The sequence below is a fragment of the Salvelinus alpinus genome, chromosome 3 (genome assembly GCF_045679555.1).
Source record: "Salvelinus alpinus chromosome 3, SLU_Salpinus.1, whole genome shotgun sequence".
NCBI lineage: Eukaryota > Metazoa > Chordata > Actinopteri > Salmoniformes > Salmonidae > Salvelinus > Salvelinus alpinus.
In genome coordinates, this window is record NC_092088.1 from 12,280,298 (window position 1) to 12,301,675 (window position 21,378).

The 21,378-nt window shown below is 47.0% G+C and overlaps 1 protein-coding gene across 1 annotated transcript in view; it reads right to left on the reverse strand.

Annotated features, from left to right (window-relative positions):
* LOC139570030 (voltage-dependent T-type calcium channel subunit alpha-1G-like) overlaps positions 1 to 21,378 on the reverse strand; it is a 253,614-nt gene that overhangs the window by 177,584 nt on the left and 54,652 nt on the right. The window contains 3 exon segments of the mRNA XM_071391473.1: positions 107 to 401; positions 6,682 to 6,841; positions 21,047 to 21,144. Of these exon segments, the coding sequence (XP_071247574.1) occupies positions 107 to 401; positions 6,682 to 6,841; positions 21,047 to 21,144 (553 nt within the window).

Genomic DNA, 21,378 nt, shown 5'->3' on the forward strand with positions numbered 1-21,378 from the left:
CTCTGCTTTGTGGAGTGCCTGTGTGGTTCGGTGAATACCATCACATATACTAAATATACACGTACATGCAAATCTATATATACCCACGCCCATGTCATTCCCTCACCTGAAAGATGGCGATCCAGGCGTAGCAGATGTTATCAAAGTTGATGGCTCCTTTGAAGGGGTTGACGTGTCCCGCGGAGCAGTTACTGTAGTACTGGTACCAGTTGATGCAGGTGGTGTTGTCTGTGCTGTTGTAGGACTTCATGTTCACCTGGCACTGGAGACCCCCCTCCTCATACAGGGTGGGCACAGAGGAACACAGACGCATGCCGTTCTCCCTGGGCATGGAGCAGATGAAGGGACTCTCGTCATCCTTCTCTGTGTGGTAGTAGGTCTCTAGTTCGATGGACAGAGGACTGCAGGAGAGAGGCAACGACAGTATAGTTAGTGTACTGTGATAGTAGTGTTCTAGTAGCTATAGGAATAGGAATAGAGCAGATGAAGGGTCAGGAGAGAGGGAAGAAGAGATGTGGTCGTTGTAGTATCAACCATCTAGATCACGCCTGGGTAAAGGCCGGCACGGGGGCCGTACGCGGCCCGCGACCTGAATCAATACGGCCCGCAGAACCATGCTCAGATCACATCAAGAATTTGCAATAGTAAAGTTTTGAAAAACATGTTTCCTTTTCAAATTAAAAGCCCAATGAATACTCGCCTTTGTGTTATGATTTAACTCCCACAGCTTGTGGGACAATCATTTTGAAGGCACGTATAAATAACAGCTGCACGAGGACAGACAGTGACTGACAGGCTGACACACACGTCACAGTTACAAATAGTAGCTAGCTAGAAATTGCGCATAAATTAGTTTTTTAAAGATTTCAAAGAAAAGGAAAGTAGACAATGAATGTAGTGTCACGACTTCCGCCGAAGTCGTCCCTTCTCCTTGTTCGGGTGGTGTTCGGCGGTCGACGTCACCGGCTTTCTAGTCACCACCGATCCATGTTTCAGTTTCGTTTTGTTTTGTCTGTATTACACACACCTGGTTTCAATTCCCTTATCATGTTCCTTATTTAACCCTCTGGCATACATTTCTGTTCTGACCGTGATTGTTGGTGTCTTTAGTGGTTGTTGTATGTGCTAGTGTGTATGTATGTTCCTATTTGGAATTTTGCTTGAATTTCTGAGTAAACTCCGCTGTGTTGCTCAAAATCCTGTGTCCTGCGCCTGACTCCGCTACATCTCTGCACCCAATCGCTGACATGTAGGGTGTTTTGGGGCCTTTATGCACATCAGATGTACAGCCTTTTCAAAGCCTTCAAGGTAAAATTACTCCTCCTGACCTGCCAACCATCATCGGATGGGGCCACAGTGTCTCCTGACCCCTCCTGTCTCAGCCTCCAGTATTTATGCTGCAGTAGTTTATGTGTCGGGGGGCTAGGGTCAGTTTGTTATATCTGGAGTACTTCTCCTGTCTTATCCGGTGTCCTGTGTGAATTGAAGTATGCTCTCTCTAATTCTCTCTTTCTTTCTCTCTTTCTTTCTTTCTCTCTCTCGGAGGACCTGAGCCCTAGGACCATGCCTCAGGACTACCTGGTATGATGACTCCTTGCTGTCCCCAGTCCATCTGGCCGTGCTGCTGCTCCAGTTTCAACTGTTCTGCCTGCGGCTATGGAACCCTGACCTGTTCACCGGACTTGCTACCTGTCCCAGACCTGCTGGTTTCAACTCTCTAGAGACAGCAGGAGCGGTAGAGATACTCTTAATGATCGGCTATGAAAAGCCAACTGACATTTACTCCTGAGGTGCTGACTTGCTGCATCCTTGACAACTACTGTGATTATTATTATTTGACCATGCTGGTAATTTATGAACATTTGAACATCTTGGCCATGTTCTGTTATAATCTCCACCCGGCACAGCCAGAAGAGGACTGGCCACCCCTCATAGCCTGGTTCCTCTCTAGGTTTCTTCCTAGGTTTTGGCCTCTCTAGGGAGTTTTTCCTTGCCACCGTGCTTCTACACCTGCATTGCTTGCTGTTTGGGGTTTTAGGCTGGGTTTCTGTACAGCACTTTGAGATATCAGCTGATGTAAGAAGGGCTATATAAATACATTTGATTTGATTTGAAGTAGAAGTAGAAGCCAACAATCTCACCCACCTTCCGACACTACTAGTCCGTTCCCTATCATGTCAACAGTGAAGAGGCAACTCCGGGATGCTGGCCTTCTAGGCAGAGTTGCCAAGAAAAAGCCATATTTCAGACTGGCCAATTAAAATAAACAATTAAGATGGGCAAAAGAACACAGACACTGGACAGAGGAAGATTGGAAAAAGTGCTATGGACAGACAAATCTGGGTTTGAGGTGTTCGGATCACAAAGAACAACATTCGTGAGACCCAGAAAAAATGAAAAGATGCTGGAGGAGTGCTTGACGCCATCTGTCAAGCATGGTGGAGGCAATGTGATGGTCTGGGTGTGCTTAGGTGGTGGTAAAGTGGGAGATTTGTTCAGGGTAAAAGGGATCTTGAAGAAGGAAGGCTGTCACTCCATTTTGCAACGCCATGCCATACCCTGTGGACGGCACTTAATTAGAGCCAATTTCCTCCTACAACAGGACAATGACCCAAAGCACAGCTCCAAACTATGCAATAACTATTTAGGGAAGAAGCAGTCAGCTGGTGTTCTGTCTATAATGGAGTGGCCAGCACAGTCACCGGATCTCAACCCTATTGAGCTGTTGTGGGAGCAGCTTGACCGTATGGTACGTAAAGAAGTGCCCATCGAGCCAATCAAACTTGTGGGAGGTGCTTCAGGAAGCATGGGGTGAAGCCTCTTCAGATTACCTCAACAAATTGACAACTAGAATGCCAAAGGTCTGCAAGGCTGTAATTGCTGCAAATTGAGGATTCTTTGACAAAAGCAAAGTTTGAAGGACACAATTATTATTTCAATTTAAAAAAATCATTATTAATAACCTTGTCAACGTTTTGACTATATTTCCTATTCATTTTGCAACTCATTTAATGTATATTTTCATGGAAAACAAGGACATTTCTAAGTGACCCCAAACTTTGAACGGTAGTGTACCTGTCAACACAGTCAATCACATGATGTTTAATCCTGCAATATGATTACTCTGTTCTAGATTATAAGGTTTCAGTCACTGTTCCCTCTGTGTGTGTGTGTGTGTGTGTGTGTGTGTGTGTGTGTGTGTGTGTGTGTGTGTGTGTGTGTGTGTGTGTGTGTGTGTGTGTGTGTGTGTGTGTGTGTGTGTGTGTGTGTGTATTTCGCTGAATTAGCGACACAAGTGTCTTTAAGTGGCCAAATCCTCCCTCTAGTGTTGCTGGTATATATGCATTTGCTAACACACATATTTATTTATTTAAGCTATTTCACACTTTAGGATGGCGTTACGCAACAGTCTCTACTGGCGAGTCAATCTGTCTTGGAGGGGATTTAATCGTTGTGTCCACCATGGAGTTTAGTGGTGTGCAGTTATCTGAATAATTCATCAGCTAAACTGGGATAATTAAAGTTATAATAATTAAAGATATCTTTCCATTACATATCCTCACTGTTGAAATCTGTTTCTATGGCTTTATCTACTATTATGAAATCCAAAATGATAGAATTTACCATTTGAAGAAAACCTGAAACGTTTTGTCAAAATAGATTAGAAAGAAACGACCTCACAAAGCCATAATTTAGAAAAAACTTTAGTTCCTTACGAGAAAATGTCGTAAATCATATGAGTACAACCATAGTGGAGATGTCATACAACGTGTATTTCTCAAAGGGCCCTCTGTGGTCTATAAACGTAGGGGCTGTAAAGGTCTTTCTCTAATCTCACTTGTGGTCCTCTCTTTCCCATGTATCACCGTGATGAGGCTCTATATCCTCCTGGTTACTATTTATAATACAGGATGATGGCCAGTATGACTGACTGTACTATATGTCAAACTTTCCCTTTCAACATCCCACCTTCTGGAATCAAAACTTTCCCTAGCAACATCCCACCTTCTGGATACCAAACTTTCCCTATCAACATGTCACGTTTTCGAAACCAAACGTTCCCTAAGAAAAAATCATACATTCTTGAAACCAAACTTTCCCTATCAACATCCCACATTCTTAAATCAAAACTTTCCCTATCAACATCCCACATTCTTAAATCAAAACTTTCCCTATCAACATCCCACATTCTTAAATCAAAACTTTCCCTATCAACATCCCATGTTCTGGAATCAAAACTTTCCCTATTATTAACATCCCACGTTTTTGAAACAAAGCATTTCTCATCAACAGCCCACCCACAGGTTAAGTAACAGTGGCTCATTTACTGTAGAAAATAAACTCACCTAATTGGCCTCAGACCTCATTAGCATCTAACCAAACCGATTATATCTACCTAAGAACACATTAGCATCTAACCAAACCCATTATATCTACTTCAGACCACATTAGCCTTTAACCAACCCCATTATATCTACCTCAGACCACATTAGCATCTAACCAACCCCATTATATATACCTCAGACCACATTAGCCTCTAACCAACCCCATTATATATACCTCAGACCTCATTAGCATCTAACCAAACCCATTATATCTACCTCAGACCACATTAGCCTCTAACCAACCCCATTATATATACCTCAGACCTCATTAGCATCTAACCAAACCCATTATATCTACCTCAGACCACATTAGCCTCTAACCATCCCCATTATATATACCTCAGACCTCATTAGCATCTAACCAAACCCATTATATCTACCTCAGACCACATTAGCCTCTAACCAACCCCATTATATATACCTCAGACCTCATTAGCATCTAACCAAACCCATTATATCTACCTCAGACCACATTAGCCTCTAACCAACCCCATTATATATACCTCAGACCTCATTAGCATCTAACCAAACCCATTATATCTGCCTCAGACCACATTAGCCTCTAACCAACCCCATTATATATACCTCAGACCTCATTAGCATCTAACCAAACCCATTATATCTACCTCAGACCACATTAGCCTCTAACCAACCCCATTATATATACCTCAGACCACATTAGCCTCTAACCAACCCCATTATATCTGCCTCAGACCTCATTAGCATCTAACCAACCCCATTATATCTGCCTCAGACCACATTAGCCTCTAACCAACCCCATTATATCTGCCTCAGACCACATTAGCCTCTAACCAACCCCATTATATATACCTCAGACCTCATTAGCATCTAACCAACCCCATTATATCTACCCTTTTCTTAACCCCAAATATTTTTCAATTTTATATGTCAAATGTGCTGAATACAATGGGTATAGATTTAACTGTGAAATGCTTTCTTACGAGCCCTTGCCAACGAAACACAAAAGGAAAAAAAACACAAGAATGGAGTTATATACAGGAAGTACCAGTACCAGATCAATGTGGAGTTATATACAGGGAGTACCAGTACCAGATCAATGTGGAGTTATATACAGGGAGTACCAGTACCAGATCAATGTGGAGCTATATACAGGGAGTACCAGTACCAGATCAATGTGGAGCTATATACAGGGAGTACCAGATCAATGTGCATCTATATACAGGGAGTATCAGTACCAGATCAATGTGGAGTTATATACAGGGAGTACCAGATCAATGTGGAGCTATATACAGGGAGTACCAGTACCAGATCAATGTGGAGTTATATACAGGGAGTATCAGTACCAGATCAATGTGGAGTTATATACAGGGGGCATCAGTACCAGATCAATGTGGAGTTATATACAGGGAGTACCAGTACCAGATCAATGTGGAGTTATATACAGGGAGTATCAGTACCAGATCAATGTGGAGTTATATACAGGGAGTACCAGTACCAGATCAATGTGGAGCTATATACAGGGAGTACCAGTACCAGATCAATGTGGAGTTATATACAGGGAGTACCAGTACCAGATCAATGTGGAGCTATATACAGGGGGCATCAGTACCAGATCAATGTGTAGAGGTACAAGGTATTTGAGGTAGATATGTACATAAAGGCAGGGTAAAGTGACTAGGCATCAGGATAGATTATAATAAGGTATTTGAGGTAGATATGTACATCAATAAGGGATCATAGCTTTCACCTGGATTCACCTGGTCAGTCTATGTCATGGAAAGAGCAGGTGTTCCTAATGTTCTGTAGACTCAGTGTATAGTCTTGTGAATGTTCATAGAGTCAGTGCAGATAGTCCGGGTAACCAATTAATGAACTATTTAGCAGTCTTATACTTTGGTGGCAGAAGCTGTCTTGGAGACTGTTGGTCCGAGAGACGATGCTCCGATACCGTTGGCCCCACCCCTGTCCTACCCTCCAACTCTATTTCTCAACCGTAGTCTGAACACTCTGATGGAGAGGTTGACTACCACACACACACACACACACACACACACACACACACACACACACACACACACACACACACACACACACACACACACACACACACACACACACACACACACACACACACACACACACACACACACTGTTACTCACACTCACACACACACACACACACACACACACACACACACACACACACACACACACACACACACACACACACACACACACACACACACACACACACGCACGCACGCACGCACACACACACACACACACACACACACACACACACACTGTTACTCACAGTGAGAAGTTCTCGGGCAGGAAGCAGCGGTTCCTCAGTAGCCCCGCCCACAGCTGAACACCCACGATGCCGAAGATGAAGAAGACGAAGAAACAGAGCAGCAGGACGTTCCCCAGCATGGGCAGGGTGTCCAAGAGCAGGGTCACCAGGATACGCATACCTAAGACACACACACACACACACACACACACACACACACACACACACACACACACACACACACACACACACACACACACACACACACACACACACACACACACACACACACACACACACACACACACACACACACACACACACACTGTTTTAATATATTGTCAGAAACATATGTATACACATATCAACGCGTGTCTTGTATCATACACAAACCCATGGACACCGAAACACACCCATACAGACCCATACACAGCCACACAAACCCATGGACACCGAAACACACCCATACAGACCCATACACAGCCACACAAACCCATGGACACCGAAACACACCCATTCAGACCCAAACACAGCCACACAAACCCTTAGACACCCATACACACCCATACAGACCCATACACAGCCACACAAACCCATGGACACCGAAACACACCGAAACACACCCATACACAGACACACAAATCCATGGACACCCATACAGACCCATACACAGCCACACAAACCCATGTACACCCATACACACCCATACAGACCCATACACACCCATACACAGCCACACAAACCCATACACAGCCACAAAAACCCATATACAGCCACACAAACCCATACACACCCATACACACACCCATAGACACCCATACACACACCCATACACACCCATACACACCGAAACCAACCCATGCACACCCCTGCACACCCATACACACCCATACACACCGAAACAAACCCATACACACAGAAACACACCCATACACAGCAATACACACCCATACACACCGAAACAAACGATACACACCAATACACACCCATACACACCCCTGCACACCCATACACATCCAAACAAACCCATACACAAGCATACACAGTCTTCGTCTATATACAAGTGGAGGGAAATTGAATGGTTCAACTGCAGTATAAGTCCGCACAGTAGGTTGTACTAGTAGTAATGCAGTATGCCAGTCCGGTCTCTGTGTGCCAGAGTGTCAGTGAGCAGGCCTGGGGAGGACAAGTTAATAACTGCAGTAAAACACCACTTCTCTACAACATCCCCTTAAGATTACCCCAGGGAGCTCTGGGCAGTGTTCACCTAACTTTCTGACAAACACACATTTTCTCTCCTCCCGCTCCTGCCCACACACTCCCCGGGGCCATTGTGTGACTCCCCACCTTCCACTTTCTCATTTGCTCTCTTTCCTATATCTCTCTCCCCCTCTCTCTTTTCTTCTCACTCTCATTTTCTCTCTTCTTCCCTCTCTCCCACCCTTTGCTTACAGATGTAGAAAATTGAGCACACAGCCATGCAATCTCCATAGACAAACATTGTCAGTAAAATGGCCTTACTGAAGAGCTCAGTGACTTTCAACGTGGCACCATCATAGGATGCCAACTTTCCAGCAAGTCAGTTTGTCAAATTTCTGTGCTATTGCTGTGAAGTGGAAACGTCTAGGAGCAACAACGGCTCAGCCGCAAAGTGGTAGGCCACACAAGCTCACTGATTGGGACCAAGTGCCTAGCACGTAAACATAATCTGTCCCCGGTTGCAACACTCACTACCAATTTCCAAGCTGCCTCTGGAAGCAACGTCAGCACAAGAAATGTTCGTCGGGAGCTTCATGAAATGGGTTTCCATGGCCAAGCAGCCGCACAACAAGTCTAAGATCCCCATGAGCAATGCCAAGCGTCGGCTAGAGTGGTGTAAAGCTGTGACTGCGGAGCAGTGGAAACGCATTCTCTGGAGTGTTGAATAACGCTTCACCATCTGGCAGTCAGACGGACCAATCTGGGTTTGAAAGATGCCAGGAGAATGCTACCTGCCCCAATACATAGTGCCAACTGTAAAGTTTGGTGGAGGAGGAATAATGGTCTGGGGCTCTTTTTCATGGTTCGGGCAAGGCCCTTAGTTCCAGTGAAGGGAAATCTTAATGCTACAGCATACAATGACATTCTGGATGATTCTGTGCTTCCAACTTTGTGGCAACAGTTTGGGGAAGGCCTTTTCCTGTTACAGCATGACAATGCCGCTGTGCACAAAGCGAGGTCCATACAGAAATGGTTTGTCGAGATCGGTGTGGAAAACTTGACTGGCCTGCACAGAGCACTGACGTCAACCACATTGAACGCCTTTGGAATGAATTGGAACACAGACTGCGAGTCAGGCCTAATCGCCCAACATCAGTGCTCGACCTCACTAATGCTCTTGTGGCTGAATAGAAGCAAGTCCCAGCAGCACTGTTCCAACATCTAGCGAGAGCCTTCCCAGAAGAGTGGAGGCTGTTATAGCAGCAAAGGGGGGACCAACTCCATATTAATGCCCATGATTTTGGAGTGAGATGTTCAATGAGCAGGTGTCGATGAGCAGGTATTATATCCTGCCTGATTAGCCCTGTCCAGGGGTATAGTCGGATGGGGCCACAGTGTCACCCGACCCCTCCTGTCTCAGCCTCCAGTAATTATGCTGCAATAGTTTATGTGTCGGGGGGCTACCAGGCTTGATGACTCCTTGCTGTCCCCAGTCCACCTGGTCATGCTGCTGCTCCAGTTTCAACTGTTCTGCCTGCGGCTATGGAACCCTGACCTGTTCACCGGACATGGTACCTTGTCCTGGACATGCTGTTTTCGACTCTCACTCTCTCTACTGCACCTGCTGACTCTAACTAACTGAATGATCGGCTATGAAAAGCCACGTGACATTTACTCCTGAGGTGCTGACCTGTTGCACCCTCTACAATTACTGTGATTATTATTATTTGACACTGCTGGTCATCTATGAACGTTTGAACATCTTGGCCGTGTACTGTTATAATCTCCACCCGGCACAGCCAGAAGAGGACTGGCCACCCCTCATAGCCTGGTTCCTCTCTAGGTTTCTTCCTAGGTTTCTGCCTTTCTAGGGAGTTTTTTCTAGCCACTGTGCTTCTTCATCTGCATTGCTTGCTGTTTGGGGTTTTAGGCTGGGTTTCTGTACAGCACTATGCGACATCGGCTGATGTAAAAAGGGCTTTATAAATACATTTGATTGATTGAGTGTCCACATACTTTGTTTTTAATCTTGTCTCATCTCTACAACTCCCCAAAGGGCTTAGAAGGCGAAGGTCGAGTCATGCTTCCTCCGAAGCATTACTCGCCAAAACACGCTTCTTAACAACCACCTACTTAACACGGAAGCCAGCCGCACCAATTTGTCGGAGGAAACGCCGTTCAACTGAGGACTGAGGTCAGCCTGCAGGCGCAAGGCCCGCCACAAGGAGTCGCTAGAGGGCGATGAGCCAAGTGAAGCCCCCCCGGCCAAACCCTTCCCATTATCTTCTTCAGATCATGACCATGAACTCTAGGAAACAGCATTCTGCAGGATTCAGCTTGTTGGTGGAGGGGTGTTGAACACAACACTCCCTTTATGCTGACCACTTTCTGCACCAAACAGCACTCTCTCTTTCTATCTGGTCAGAAACTAGTAAAACAGCAATTCCATGCAATGCAACACACACACATTCACACAAAACCACGCACACAAAGACATACAAACACAATCACATTAACTAGTCACCTAAATGATTATAATATATTTTTAAATTTAACCTTTATTTAACTAGGCAAGTCAGTTAAGAACAAATTCTTATTTACAATGACGGCCTACCTCGGCCAAACCCGGACGACGCTGGGCCAATTGTGCGCCGCCCTATGGGACTCCCAATCACAGCCGGATGTGATACAGCCTGGATTTGAACCAGGGACTGTAATAACACCTATTGCACTGAGATGCAGTGCCTTAGATCGCTGCGCCACTCAAAACCAGCCACTAGGGGCAACAGCGAGCGCTATTACCTTCAGATAGGCTGACAGCTTCTAGAGTGTCGTGGATGGGTGTAAAAGCTGAGCTCTGGCGCCCAAGCTGGCGTTGTCAGTCCCAGTGCTAGGCAATTGTTAATTTTCTTCTGTTTTAAGCCTTTCCAAAACTTTAACCCTAAAAGAGCAATGCCTGTCAACCTCATATTCATCATCTCCAGCACCATACCAGTGTCTACATTATGTGAAAACCACACGTTTCTATGATCTGGCGTAAAAAGACAAGATGAAAGGTCTTTAAAAAAATGCTTCTCTGTGACATCACAGGGTAGGATTAAAAGTAATAAGCATTGCAACAAGTTTCTAGCCCAAGAGAGGGTAACTTCTCGCTCCACACGTCACCCGAATTTCATAGTGTTGATGTCATCAGGTATAACATTTTTGGAATGACCAGTTGCCACAGTTTTTCTATAGCTTGTTCTCCATCTCCTTTTTAAATAGGGAGCCACATTTTTTTCAGCACTCTCTTCAGCTCTCTCTTGTCCCTATGCAGCAGACATATGTTGAGAAATATAAATATGAAATCACAGTATCGAATCGCAATACATACAGAATCGTGAGAATCGCAATACATCGAGTATCGTGATAATAATGTATTGTGAGGTCCCTACTAAGCATAGAGGTTCACTCCAATGCATTATACAAGACATGGGCTCAGTCCCAACAGTGTCAACTCGCTCCCTTTTCATTAAAAGTGAATGGCCTTATAGGAAACTGTGCCCTAGCTTCCGGCATTCTGCATTCTTGCATTCTACAAAAAATGGCTGCTTTGGCCAAATTAGTTTTTCTGCTGTGTTGTTATGCTAGTGCAATAGCTTGTTGATGAGCCAACATGGGTCATAAGGGATACACAAGTTATTAAATTGATGCATGAAACCAAATTGTAAAAACGCTGGAAAAGATGGAAATTGTGTAATGACAAATTGAACAAGATGTCATTTTTCTTGCAAAAAAATATTAATTCCTTTGAGGCATTGCTCTCTTGCTTTCTCTTCCCGTTCTCACTCACACACACACAAACTCTCTCTCTGTCTCTCTGTCTCTCTGTCTCTCTCTCTCTCTCTCTCTCTCTCAAGCTGAGAGGCCATACCATTTTAACATGGCTGCCAGGTCACTGACTGTGACGGGAGCCCATCTGCTTACAGGCACATCAAATCTGTGTCTCTCCTGTCAGCTCTGGCACTGGCAGCACTGCGTGTCTACTGAACTCTACAGTTCCAGAGGAGGGAGTTGAAACACACATCCCTCTGTAGTTTAATCCGTAGGCAATGCTAACTACCTCTTACAAAGGATCTAAGCCCAATTTGCTGGCTAGTGTTGTTTTGATGAGGGAAGAAATAAGGGGGCTAACATGGGTCTACAGCAGAACTAGCATTTACCAAACATACATTAAAAACTTCTTAGGGCTAGGCCCCTTTTTTCACAACTTCCTGTCTGAATGACGTGCCCAAAGTAAACTGCCTGTAGCTCAGGCCTTGAAGCCAGGATATGCATATAATTGGTACCATTGGAAAGGAAACACTTTGAAGTTTGTAGAAATGTTAACATAATGTAGGAGAATATAACACAATAGATATGGTAGGAGAAAATGCAAAGAAAAACCAACTGCAATTTTCATTTTTTAAGAGACGATCCTCTCAGAAATACAAGAGTAAGGTCATTTTGAAAATCATATTGAGAAAGATCCCTGGATGCAATTCCTATGGCTTCCACAGGGTGTCAGCAGTCTATGTTCAAGGTTTCAGGCTTGTAACTTGAAAAACGAATAAGAAATATCAGTTAAAGCTTCCAGCCGATATAAGACACTTATATGTACATAAATGTTTAAAATCCATAATATGTATGATTATTTATTTGAATTGCGCGCCCTCCAGGTTCACCGGAAGTTGTCCCGCTAGCGAGACTCCTATTCCTAAGAAGTTTTAACTGAATCTCTTTCAGAAAAAATAGTGTATTGCTTTGTAGAGTCTAAATATCGTGAGACGGTTACAGTAGAGGGCCTACTGTAATTGAGAGAATGATTTGACCAAAGGGAGATCACTGGCAAGGTGATGCCCTCATTCACCCCACTCACCAAAGTCACCTCCCCATTCCATGTCCTCCCTTGGGTGGCTGTAGTACAGTGCTCCGCCTGACACCAGATATTATCCCAGCTAACCAAGAAATCCCCAACACATTATTAAACAACGTCTACTCTGAAGATTCTAATTATGTTAGGACTCAACATCACCATCATAACATTCCGTAAACATCCAAAATAAGCATCTTACTTCATAATGTGATACTTGTCCAGCTAAATTCAAGGTCAAAAGATGACTTGTTCATTCTGTATTGTTTTCCAGAGATGCAGAAGCCCCTGGGATAGCTTGTGTCCTCTGGGTCCTCTGAGCTGTCTTCGGACTCCATCACACAATAGAAGCAACCGGAAGCCAAGAGGTGACTATGCCCTCGCCAAAGCTCCTATGACCTACACTACCTCCACTACCTCCTTATATGGGCCTACACATGACGTACCCACTCTAAAACCCCATTGACCTCCAATCTCCTCAATACGACGTATATGGGCACAGGAAATATTAGCAGCTAGGACATCTTCAGAACAGGTTTACTGTAATTATGTTTATCTAAGGCTGAGTAAACAACAGACAGGAAGGAACCACAAGGAGAGGAGTCATGTGCAGTTCGCTCTGCATAAGTAGACGTAAATGACTCAAATGTAGACGTAAATTACTCTTTTGAATCGAGAATCACAACTCATTTTTCCGAGTGACTTGGTAATTTTAGTTGTTCCGTTTGACCTGCTAGTGCTGGCCGCAACGAGTCCTAGAGACGTGCTTCGACCACCAACTGTCTGTCATTTAGATCACGAGCATAGAGAAGAAAAATACATTGTTTACAACTGAAAATTAATCGAATGACTCCACTTAATTGACTATTGAATGTTAGGATGGACATAGCCTCTGCTCAACAACTCGAGAGCAGATGGTTTGGGGTGCTGCCTGGGTGCTGTATTCGGTGAACGATATTGTGCTTATCTTCCTCACGACAGTCAGCCAAGATTCATTCACAATCTAGTCCGGTTGCGGCCACAACTAGATCTCATTTCAAATGTATCAAGATATGAATATTGATTGTATGACTAGCAATCAACACATGTACATAGTTTAAAACATATGTTGACAATCCTAAGTAATAAATGACAGCTCCAATAAGCACCCGTAGGGGTGAACGAGAGTTTTCAGTTGATCGTTTGCCGTTAGCAGGTTCTGCATGCTGAGGGCATCACTGTCTCAAGTGAACAAAATTTGTTCAAAGATTCGTTGAAAATATCAGCTTCCAGTAAAAAGAGCCGAACTTCCCATCACGAGAGGAGAGGAGATGAGAGGTAGGTCAATGCTCTGGTACTACACAATGTGAACCCCAACGCAGTTCAAACATGAGGCCTAACGAGGCATGAACAACACAATTAAATGCTCCATCTTTCTAATGCCAAGTCGATAACAATGTGAGAGTACGGGGGGTTAAGGGTGTGTGTGTGTGTGTTGTGTAAGTGTGCACATGCCTTGCGTGCATGTGTGTTTACACGTGCAATTGTGCGTCCATACATCCATATGCGCTGGTGTGTGTGTGCACGTGTTGTGTGCGTGTGTTTGAGCAAGCACGTTGCTAACACCGATTTGATAACAATGTGGGGAAAGGGCTTAAAAATGAGAGTGATGTCTCTGATAGGCCTATTCCAGAGCAGAGCTCATTACAAAGACTAGGATGGGAGCCCCTGGAGCAGTGGAGCCCTAGAACCCTGGAGCACTGGAGCAGTGGAGCAGTGGAGCCCTGGAACCCTGGAGCACTGGAGCCCTGGATCACTGGAGCAGTGGAGCAGTGGAGCCCTGGAACCTTGGAGCAGTGGAGCAGTGGAGCCCTAGAACCCTGGAGCACTGGAGCAGTGGAGCAGTGGAGCCCTAGAACCCTGGAGCACTGGAGCACTGGAGCAGTGGAGCCCTAGAACCCTGGAGCACTGGAGCAGTGGATCCCTGGAGCACTGGAGCAGTGGAGCAGTGGAGCCCAGAAACCTGGAGCAGTGGAGCACTGAATCAGTGGAACTTTGGAGCCCTGGAGCCCTGAAGCACTGAAGCCCTGAATCTCTGGACCCCTGAAGCCCTGCAGCCCCGGAACCCTGGAGCAGTGGAGCCCTGGAGCTGTGGAGCCCTAGAGCAGTGGAGCCCTAGAGCAGTGGAGCCCTAGAGCACTGAAGTAGTGGAGCCCTAGAGCTGTGGAGCCCTGGAGCAGTGGAGCCCTGGAGCACTGAAGTAGTGGAGCCCTGGAGCAGTGGAGCCCTGGAGCAGTGGAGCCCTGGAGCTGTGGAGCCCTGGAGCCCTGGAGCAGTGGAGCCCTAGAGCACTGAAGTAGTGGAGCCCTAGAGCTGTGGAGCCCTGGAGCAGTGGAGCCCTGGAGCACTGAAGTAGTGGAGCCCTGGAGCAGTGGAGCCCTGGAGCAGTGGAGCCCTGGAGCAGTGGAGCCCTGGAGCAGTGGATCCCTGGAGCTGTGGAGCCCTGGAGCTGTGGAGCCCTGGAGCAGTGGAGCCCTGGAGCAGTGGAGCCCTGGAGCAGTGGAGCCCTGGAGCAGTGGATCCCTGGAGCTGTGGAGCCCTGGAGCACTGAAGTAGTGGAGCCCTGGAGCAGTGGATCCCTGGAGCAGTGGAGCCCTGGAGCAGTGGATCCCTGGAGCTGTGGAGCCCTAGAGCAGTGGAGCCCTGGAGCTGTGGAGCCCTGGAGCAGTGGAGCCCTGGAGCAGTGGAGCCCTGGAGCTGTGGAGCCCTGGAGCTGTGGAGCCCTGGAGCAGTGGAGCCCTGGAGCTGTGGAGCCCTGGAGCAGTGGAGCCCTGGAGCACTGAAGTAGTGGAGCCCTGGAGCAGTGGAGCCCTGGAGCAGTGGAGCCCTGGAGCTGTGGAGCCCTGGAGGCCTGGAGCCCTGGAGCAGTGGAGCCCTGGAGCACTGGAGCAGTGGAGCCCTGGAGCCCTGGAGCAGTGGAGCCCTGGAGCAGTGGAGGCCTGGAGCCCTGAAGTAGTGGAGCCCTGGAGTACTGGAGCAGTGGAGCCCTGGAGCCCTGGAGCAGTGGAGCCCTGGAGCTGTGGAGGCCTGGAGCCCTGGAGCAGTGGAGCCCTGGAGCCCTGGAGCAGTGGAGCCCTGGAGCCCTGGAGCAGTGGAGCCCTGGAGCTGTGGAGGCCTGGAGCCCTGAAGTAGTGGAGCCCTGGAGCACTGGAGCAGTGGAGCCCTGGAGCAGTGGAGCCCTGGAGCTGTGGAGGCCTGGAGCCCTGAAGTAGTGGAGCCCTGGAGCACTGGAGCAGTGGAGCCCTGGAGCCCTGGAGCCCTGGAGGCCTGGAGCCCTGAAGTAGTGGAGCCCTGGAGCACTGGAGCAGTGGCCTGTACGTCTGTTATAATCACGTTCTTATGTTGCAGCATGCCTATCGATCATGATACTCTCGGTTGGATGGTGTTTGGTTATGGACATGTCCCTCCCTTCCATTCTCGCTCTCTTTATTTTGACATTCACTCACAACAGTCCAATTACCACCAGCAAAAGTGACCTTCCACACACAAACACACACACATCATCTGTTACTTGACACTAATGAACCTCTAGCCAACTTCAGCAACTGCATTAGTGAGAGAGAATGACAGTGACTCACTCAGGAATTAAACGTCACGGGGGACATTGCTAGGAGTGTGTGTGTGTTTGGGTGTGTGGGTGTGTGTGTGCGTACCTGCATTCAAGTGTGTGTGTGAACATGTATGCATACCTGCATTCAAGTGTTTGTGAGTGTGTGTGTACATGCGTCCTCGGGTACCACTGCAGCCTTAAGACAGCCCTCTACCTACCCCCTGGTGTGAGTAGAGGACGTTAGCATAATAGCCAATCAGATGGCAGTGTGGGAGCCTTCATTGGTGTCAGTGATGGGCTCTTGTCTAAGGGGGAGGGAATGTATCTTTTATCTCTCTAACTGGCCTGCCGTGTCCCACCATCATTCAAACTACAGTAAGTAGACTTGAGCAGAGGGAGAGAGAGTGTGGGTCTGGGGTGTGTGCGTGCGTGTGTCCGCGTGTCTGTCTGCTGGTCTGTCTGCGTGTCTGTCTGCGTGCCTGTCTGTGTGCCTGTCTGTGTGCCTGTGTATATGTCTGTGTGTGTCTGTGTGTCTGTCTGTCTGTGCAGTCCAGACCTGATACAAATGAGGTACTGTAATACACTCACGACTTCTAGTGAAAAGTTGAAGAAGCAGAGACAAACAATCAAGCTGTAATTGACAGAATCAGCAATAACATTTGATGGAGCAACCATTATGGTGAGGGAAGGCTGACCTACAGTAGGCACAGAGACAGACTTGAGTGAAGGAAAAGTATTGTACTCGAGAACTGTACAATCAGTTTAAAAAATATATATTGAATTCCAATATCATTTCAGTTTTGAAAACAACTCAGCTTGTTAACCATGTTGACATCATCTCCCTGCTGGGTGTATTTATTTTGAGTGTCTCAACCCTTCACCACCTAATTAGACTGCAGAGGGACTGCAGAGGGGCTGTAGAGGGACTGTAGAGGGACTGGAGAGGGACTGGAGAGGGACTGGAGAGGGACTGGAGAGGGACTGCAGAGGGGCTGGAGAGGGGCTGCAGAGGGACTGGAGAGGGGCTGCAGAGGGACTGGAGAGGGGCTGCAGAGGGACTGGAGAGGGACTGGAGAGGGACTGCAGAGGGACTGTAGAGGGACTGGAGAGGGGCTGCAGAGGGGCTGTAGAGGGACTGGAGAGGGACTGGAGAGGGACTGGAGAGGGACTGGAGAGGGACTGCAGAGGGGCTGGAGAGGGGCTGCAGAGGGACTGGAGAGGGGCTGCAGAGGGACTGGAGAGGGGCTGCAGAGGGACTGGAGAGGGACTGGAGAGGGGCTGGAGAGGGGCTGGAGAGGGACTGGAGAGGGGCTGGAGAGGGGCTGGAGAGGGACTGGAGAGGGACTGCAGAGGGACTGGAGAGGGACTGGAGAGGGGCTGGAGAGGGACTGGAGAGGGACTGGAGAGGGACTGCAGAGGGACTGGAGAGGGACTGGAGAGGGGCTGGAGAGGGGCTGGAGAGGGACTGGAGAGGGACTGGAGAGGGACTGGAGAGGGGCTGCAGAGGGACTGGAGAGGGGCTGCAGAGGGACTGGAGAGGGACTGCATAGGGACTGCAGAGGGACTCGAGAGGGACTGGAGAGGGACTGGAGAGGGGCTGGAGAGGGGATGGAGAGGGACTGCAGAGGGACTGCAGAGGGGCTGGAGAGGGGCTGCAGAGGGACTGGAGAGGGACTGGAGAGGGACTGGAGAGGGGCTGCAGATGGACTGGAGAGGGACTGGAGAGGGACTGCAGAGGGACTGGAGAGGGGCTGGAGAGGGACTGGAGAGGGGGAGAGGGACTGGAGAGGGACTGGAGAGGGGCTGCAGAGGGACTGGAGAGGGACTGGAGAGGGGCTGCAGAGGGACTGGAGAGGGACTGGAGAGGGACTGGAGAGGGACTGGAGAGGGACTGGAGAGGGACTGCAGAGGGACTGGAGAGTGACTGCAGAGGGACTGCAGAGGGACTAGAGAGGGACTGGAGAGGGACTGGAGAGGGACTGCAGAGAGGAGATTATGAAGACATATAGCGCACCTCCAAATCAACACTTCCTATCCGTCCTCACAGTGACATTATTAATGACCATTAGGACTGTGATTTAAGGGATGGACTACCTAATGAGAGAGGAGAGGAGAGGAGAGGAGAGGAGAGGAGAGGAGAGGAGAGGAGAGGAGAGGAGAGGAGAGGAGAGGAGAGGAGAGGGACAGAGAAAGAGAAAGAGAGCGTGTGTGTGTGTGTGTGTGTGTGTGTGTGTGTGTGTGTGTGTGTGTGTGTGTGTGTGTGTGTGTGTGTGTGTGTGTGTGTGTGTGTGTGTGTGTGTGTGTGTGTGTGTGTGTGTGTGTGTGTGACATGAGTACGAATTTGCAGAGGGCCCTTGACACAACATGGGGCATGAGAGTCACATGTACCACTCACCCACCTGGACAGCATATAGTAGGTGGTGGTGGGTGTAATGGGTGGAGGCCTGGGGTTGAGTGAGTTGGATGGGGTGTACAGAGTACATGAGGAGGATGGGAGTAATGAACAGTAACAGTAACAGTAATGAATGTGCTGCATACATCAACACAGTAAAACACATTAACAGTACTGAATTGGCTAGCATACATCAACACAGTAACAGTACTGAATGGGCTAGCATACATCAACACAGTAACAGTACTGAATGGGCTACATACATCAACACAGTAACAGTACTGAATGGGCTGCATACATCAACACAGTAACAGTACTGAATGGGCTGCATACATCAACACAGTCACAGTAATGAATGGGCTGCATACATCAACACAGTAACAGTACTGAATGGGCTGCATACATCAACACAGTCACAGTAATGAATGGGCTGCATACATCAACACAGTAACAGTACTGAATGGGCTGCATACATCAACACAGTAACAGTACTGAATGGGCTGCATACATCAACACAGTCACAGTAATGAATGGGCTGCATACATCAACACAGTTACAGTAATATGTTTATTAGATAATTCAATTCAATCTGGACTCATTAAAGACTAATGTGGAACATGGTGGAGAAAGAAAGATGGAGGGAGAGTGAGAGAGGAGAGAGAGAGACACAACGCATCACCAGGGGCACACTGCCCTCCAGGACACCTACACCACCCGATGTCACAGGAAGGCCAAAAAGATCATCAAGGACATCAACCATCTGAGCCACTGCCTGTTCACCCCGCTACCATCCAGAAGGCGAGGTCAGTACAGGTGCATCAAACCCAGTAACTTGCCGGCCTCCACCCAGTAACTTGCCCTGAACTTAGTCACTGTCACTAGCCGGCTACCACCCGGTTACACATCCCTGCACCTTAGAGGCTGCTGCCCTATGTACATAGACATGGAACGCTGGTCACTTTAGTCATGTTTACATACTGTTTTACTAATTTCATATATATATATATATATACTGTATTCTAGTCAATGTCACTCTGACATTGCTCATCCTAATATGTGGCCTGATTCAGGAAACTAGGCATATGTCACGACTTCACAAGAGAGCTGTTTGAACGTTAAAGAAAATGTTTTCATCAACATGTGTTTTTGGGCAGAAATGCGTTGTTGAACATGTGAACTTTCATGTGCCTTAATATCAAACTTGTATGCCATCTGTAAATACAAAAAACAATTGTTAAATTAGGAGCCTAGTTGGTTTAGCCACAGAAAAATTGGGCAACCTTCCCGCTAGCCATAATTGGCTGAGATAATGAGTGGGCTGGATATGCCGAGAGATGAGATTGAATTGGTCTACCATATAGCACACGTCTGTCTATTAGAGCTGGTCAGTATGTTTAGATAATCGTGTCGAACGCGGCTTTAAATTTTTTTTTATTGCTTAGTAAAACTGCATAAACCTAATGTCAAGTGTACTGTTAGCTAGCTAACGTTAGCTGACTGGCTCGCTAGCTAATGTTATGTGTATGCTTTCCACTTTCTGGAGAACCGAGTTTTGAAATCAGTGGAATTGGAGTATAATAGCTAAGGAGTTGGAGAAAACACCAGTCTGGATTACATCATCAAACTAAGGGCAACCATGCATGGCATCAGACAGGAGACGCGTCCAACCGTGATACTGGTAAGATTATCAGATATTACACATTTCTAATTTTGACAGAAAGTTGTTTAATTTCAAGTGTACTGTTAGCTAGCTAACGTTACGTCATGAGTTGGGACTCATTGTTTAGGGAGGGAGAGTAATGTTCTGTGAGCTATTCTCTCTCTCTTAGATGTCTGGAAGTACCTGGCAAGTTTGTACAGAACAGTTGGATCAACCCATAAAGAGATGGGTGGGGCTAAGTCCTAAGAGGGTGTGAACAATGCTGAATGGGTGTAGACAAAGAAGGGTTCTCCAACATTGAAAGACGGTTTTCTCAAAAGTGAGTTTTCAAGTTGATCAACTTTAAAAGCAGAATTATTTTCCCATTGTTCCTCAAATACAGTGTGTGATATACCATTTTGTAGCTCTGAGTCTCTACTGCAATAACATCTGCTAAATACTGTATGTGAATGAGACCAATACAATTTGATTTGGTTTGAAATAGAGAGAGAGAGAGATATGACACAGGAAGGTCGAAGTGGAATCAGAGCCAAGACAAATCAGCCTCATCAAAGACGAACAGAGAGATTAGCCTTGGCCAATAACTGTGGCACTGTTTGGTTTCAGTAAAGGCAGAGGAGTGGAGGGAAGGAGTGGAGAGGGGTTGTTACTCACTAGGCACTCTGTTGATGGCTCGGAGGGGTCTCAGAACTCGAACTGTTCTCACTGCCGAGAAGCTGACGTTCTCCAGGTTCAGAGAGTACTCCAGCATCCTGGAACAAAACAAACACATAAACTGTTAGTAGCATGCCAGAGTCCAACCTAAAATGTCTTACTTTCTGCGTACTGTACAAAATCCTCAAAAAAGCCCTCAAATTCAAATATGAACATTGGATCAACTTCCATTGCTTTATTTGATTATTCCCTTCTAATTAGCGACTGATTTAGACCTGGGTCACCACGTGGGTGATTCCCTTCTAATTAGGGACTGATTTAGACCTGGGACA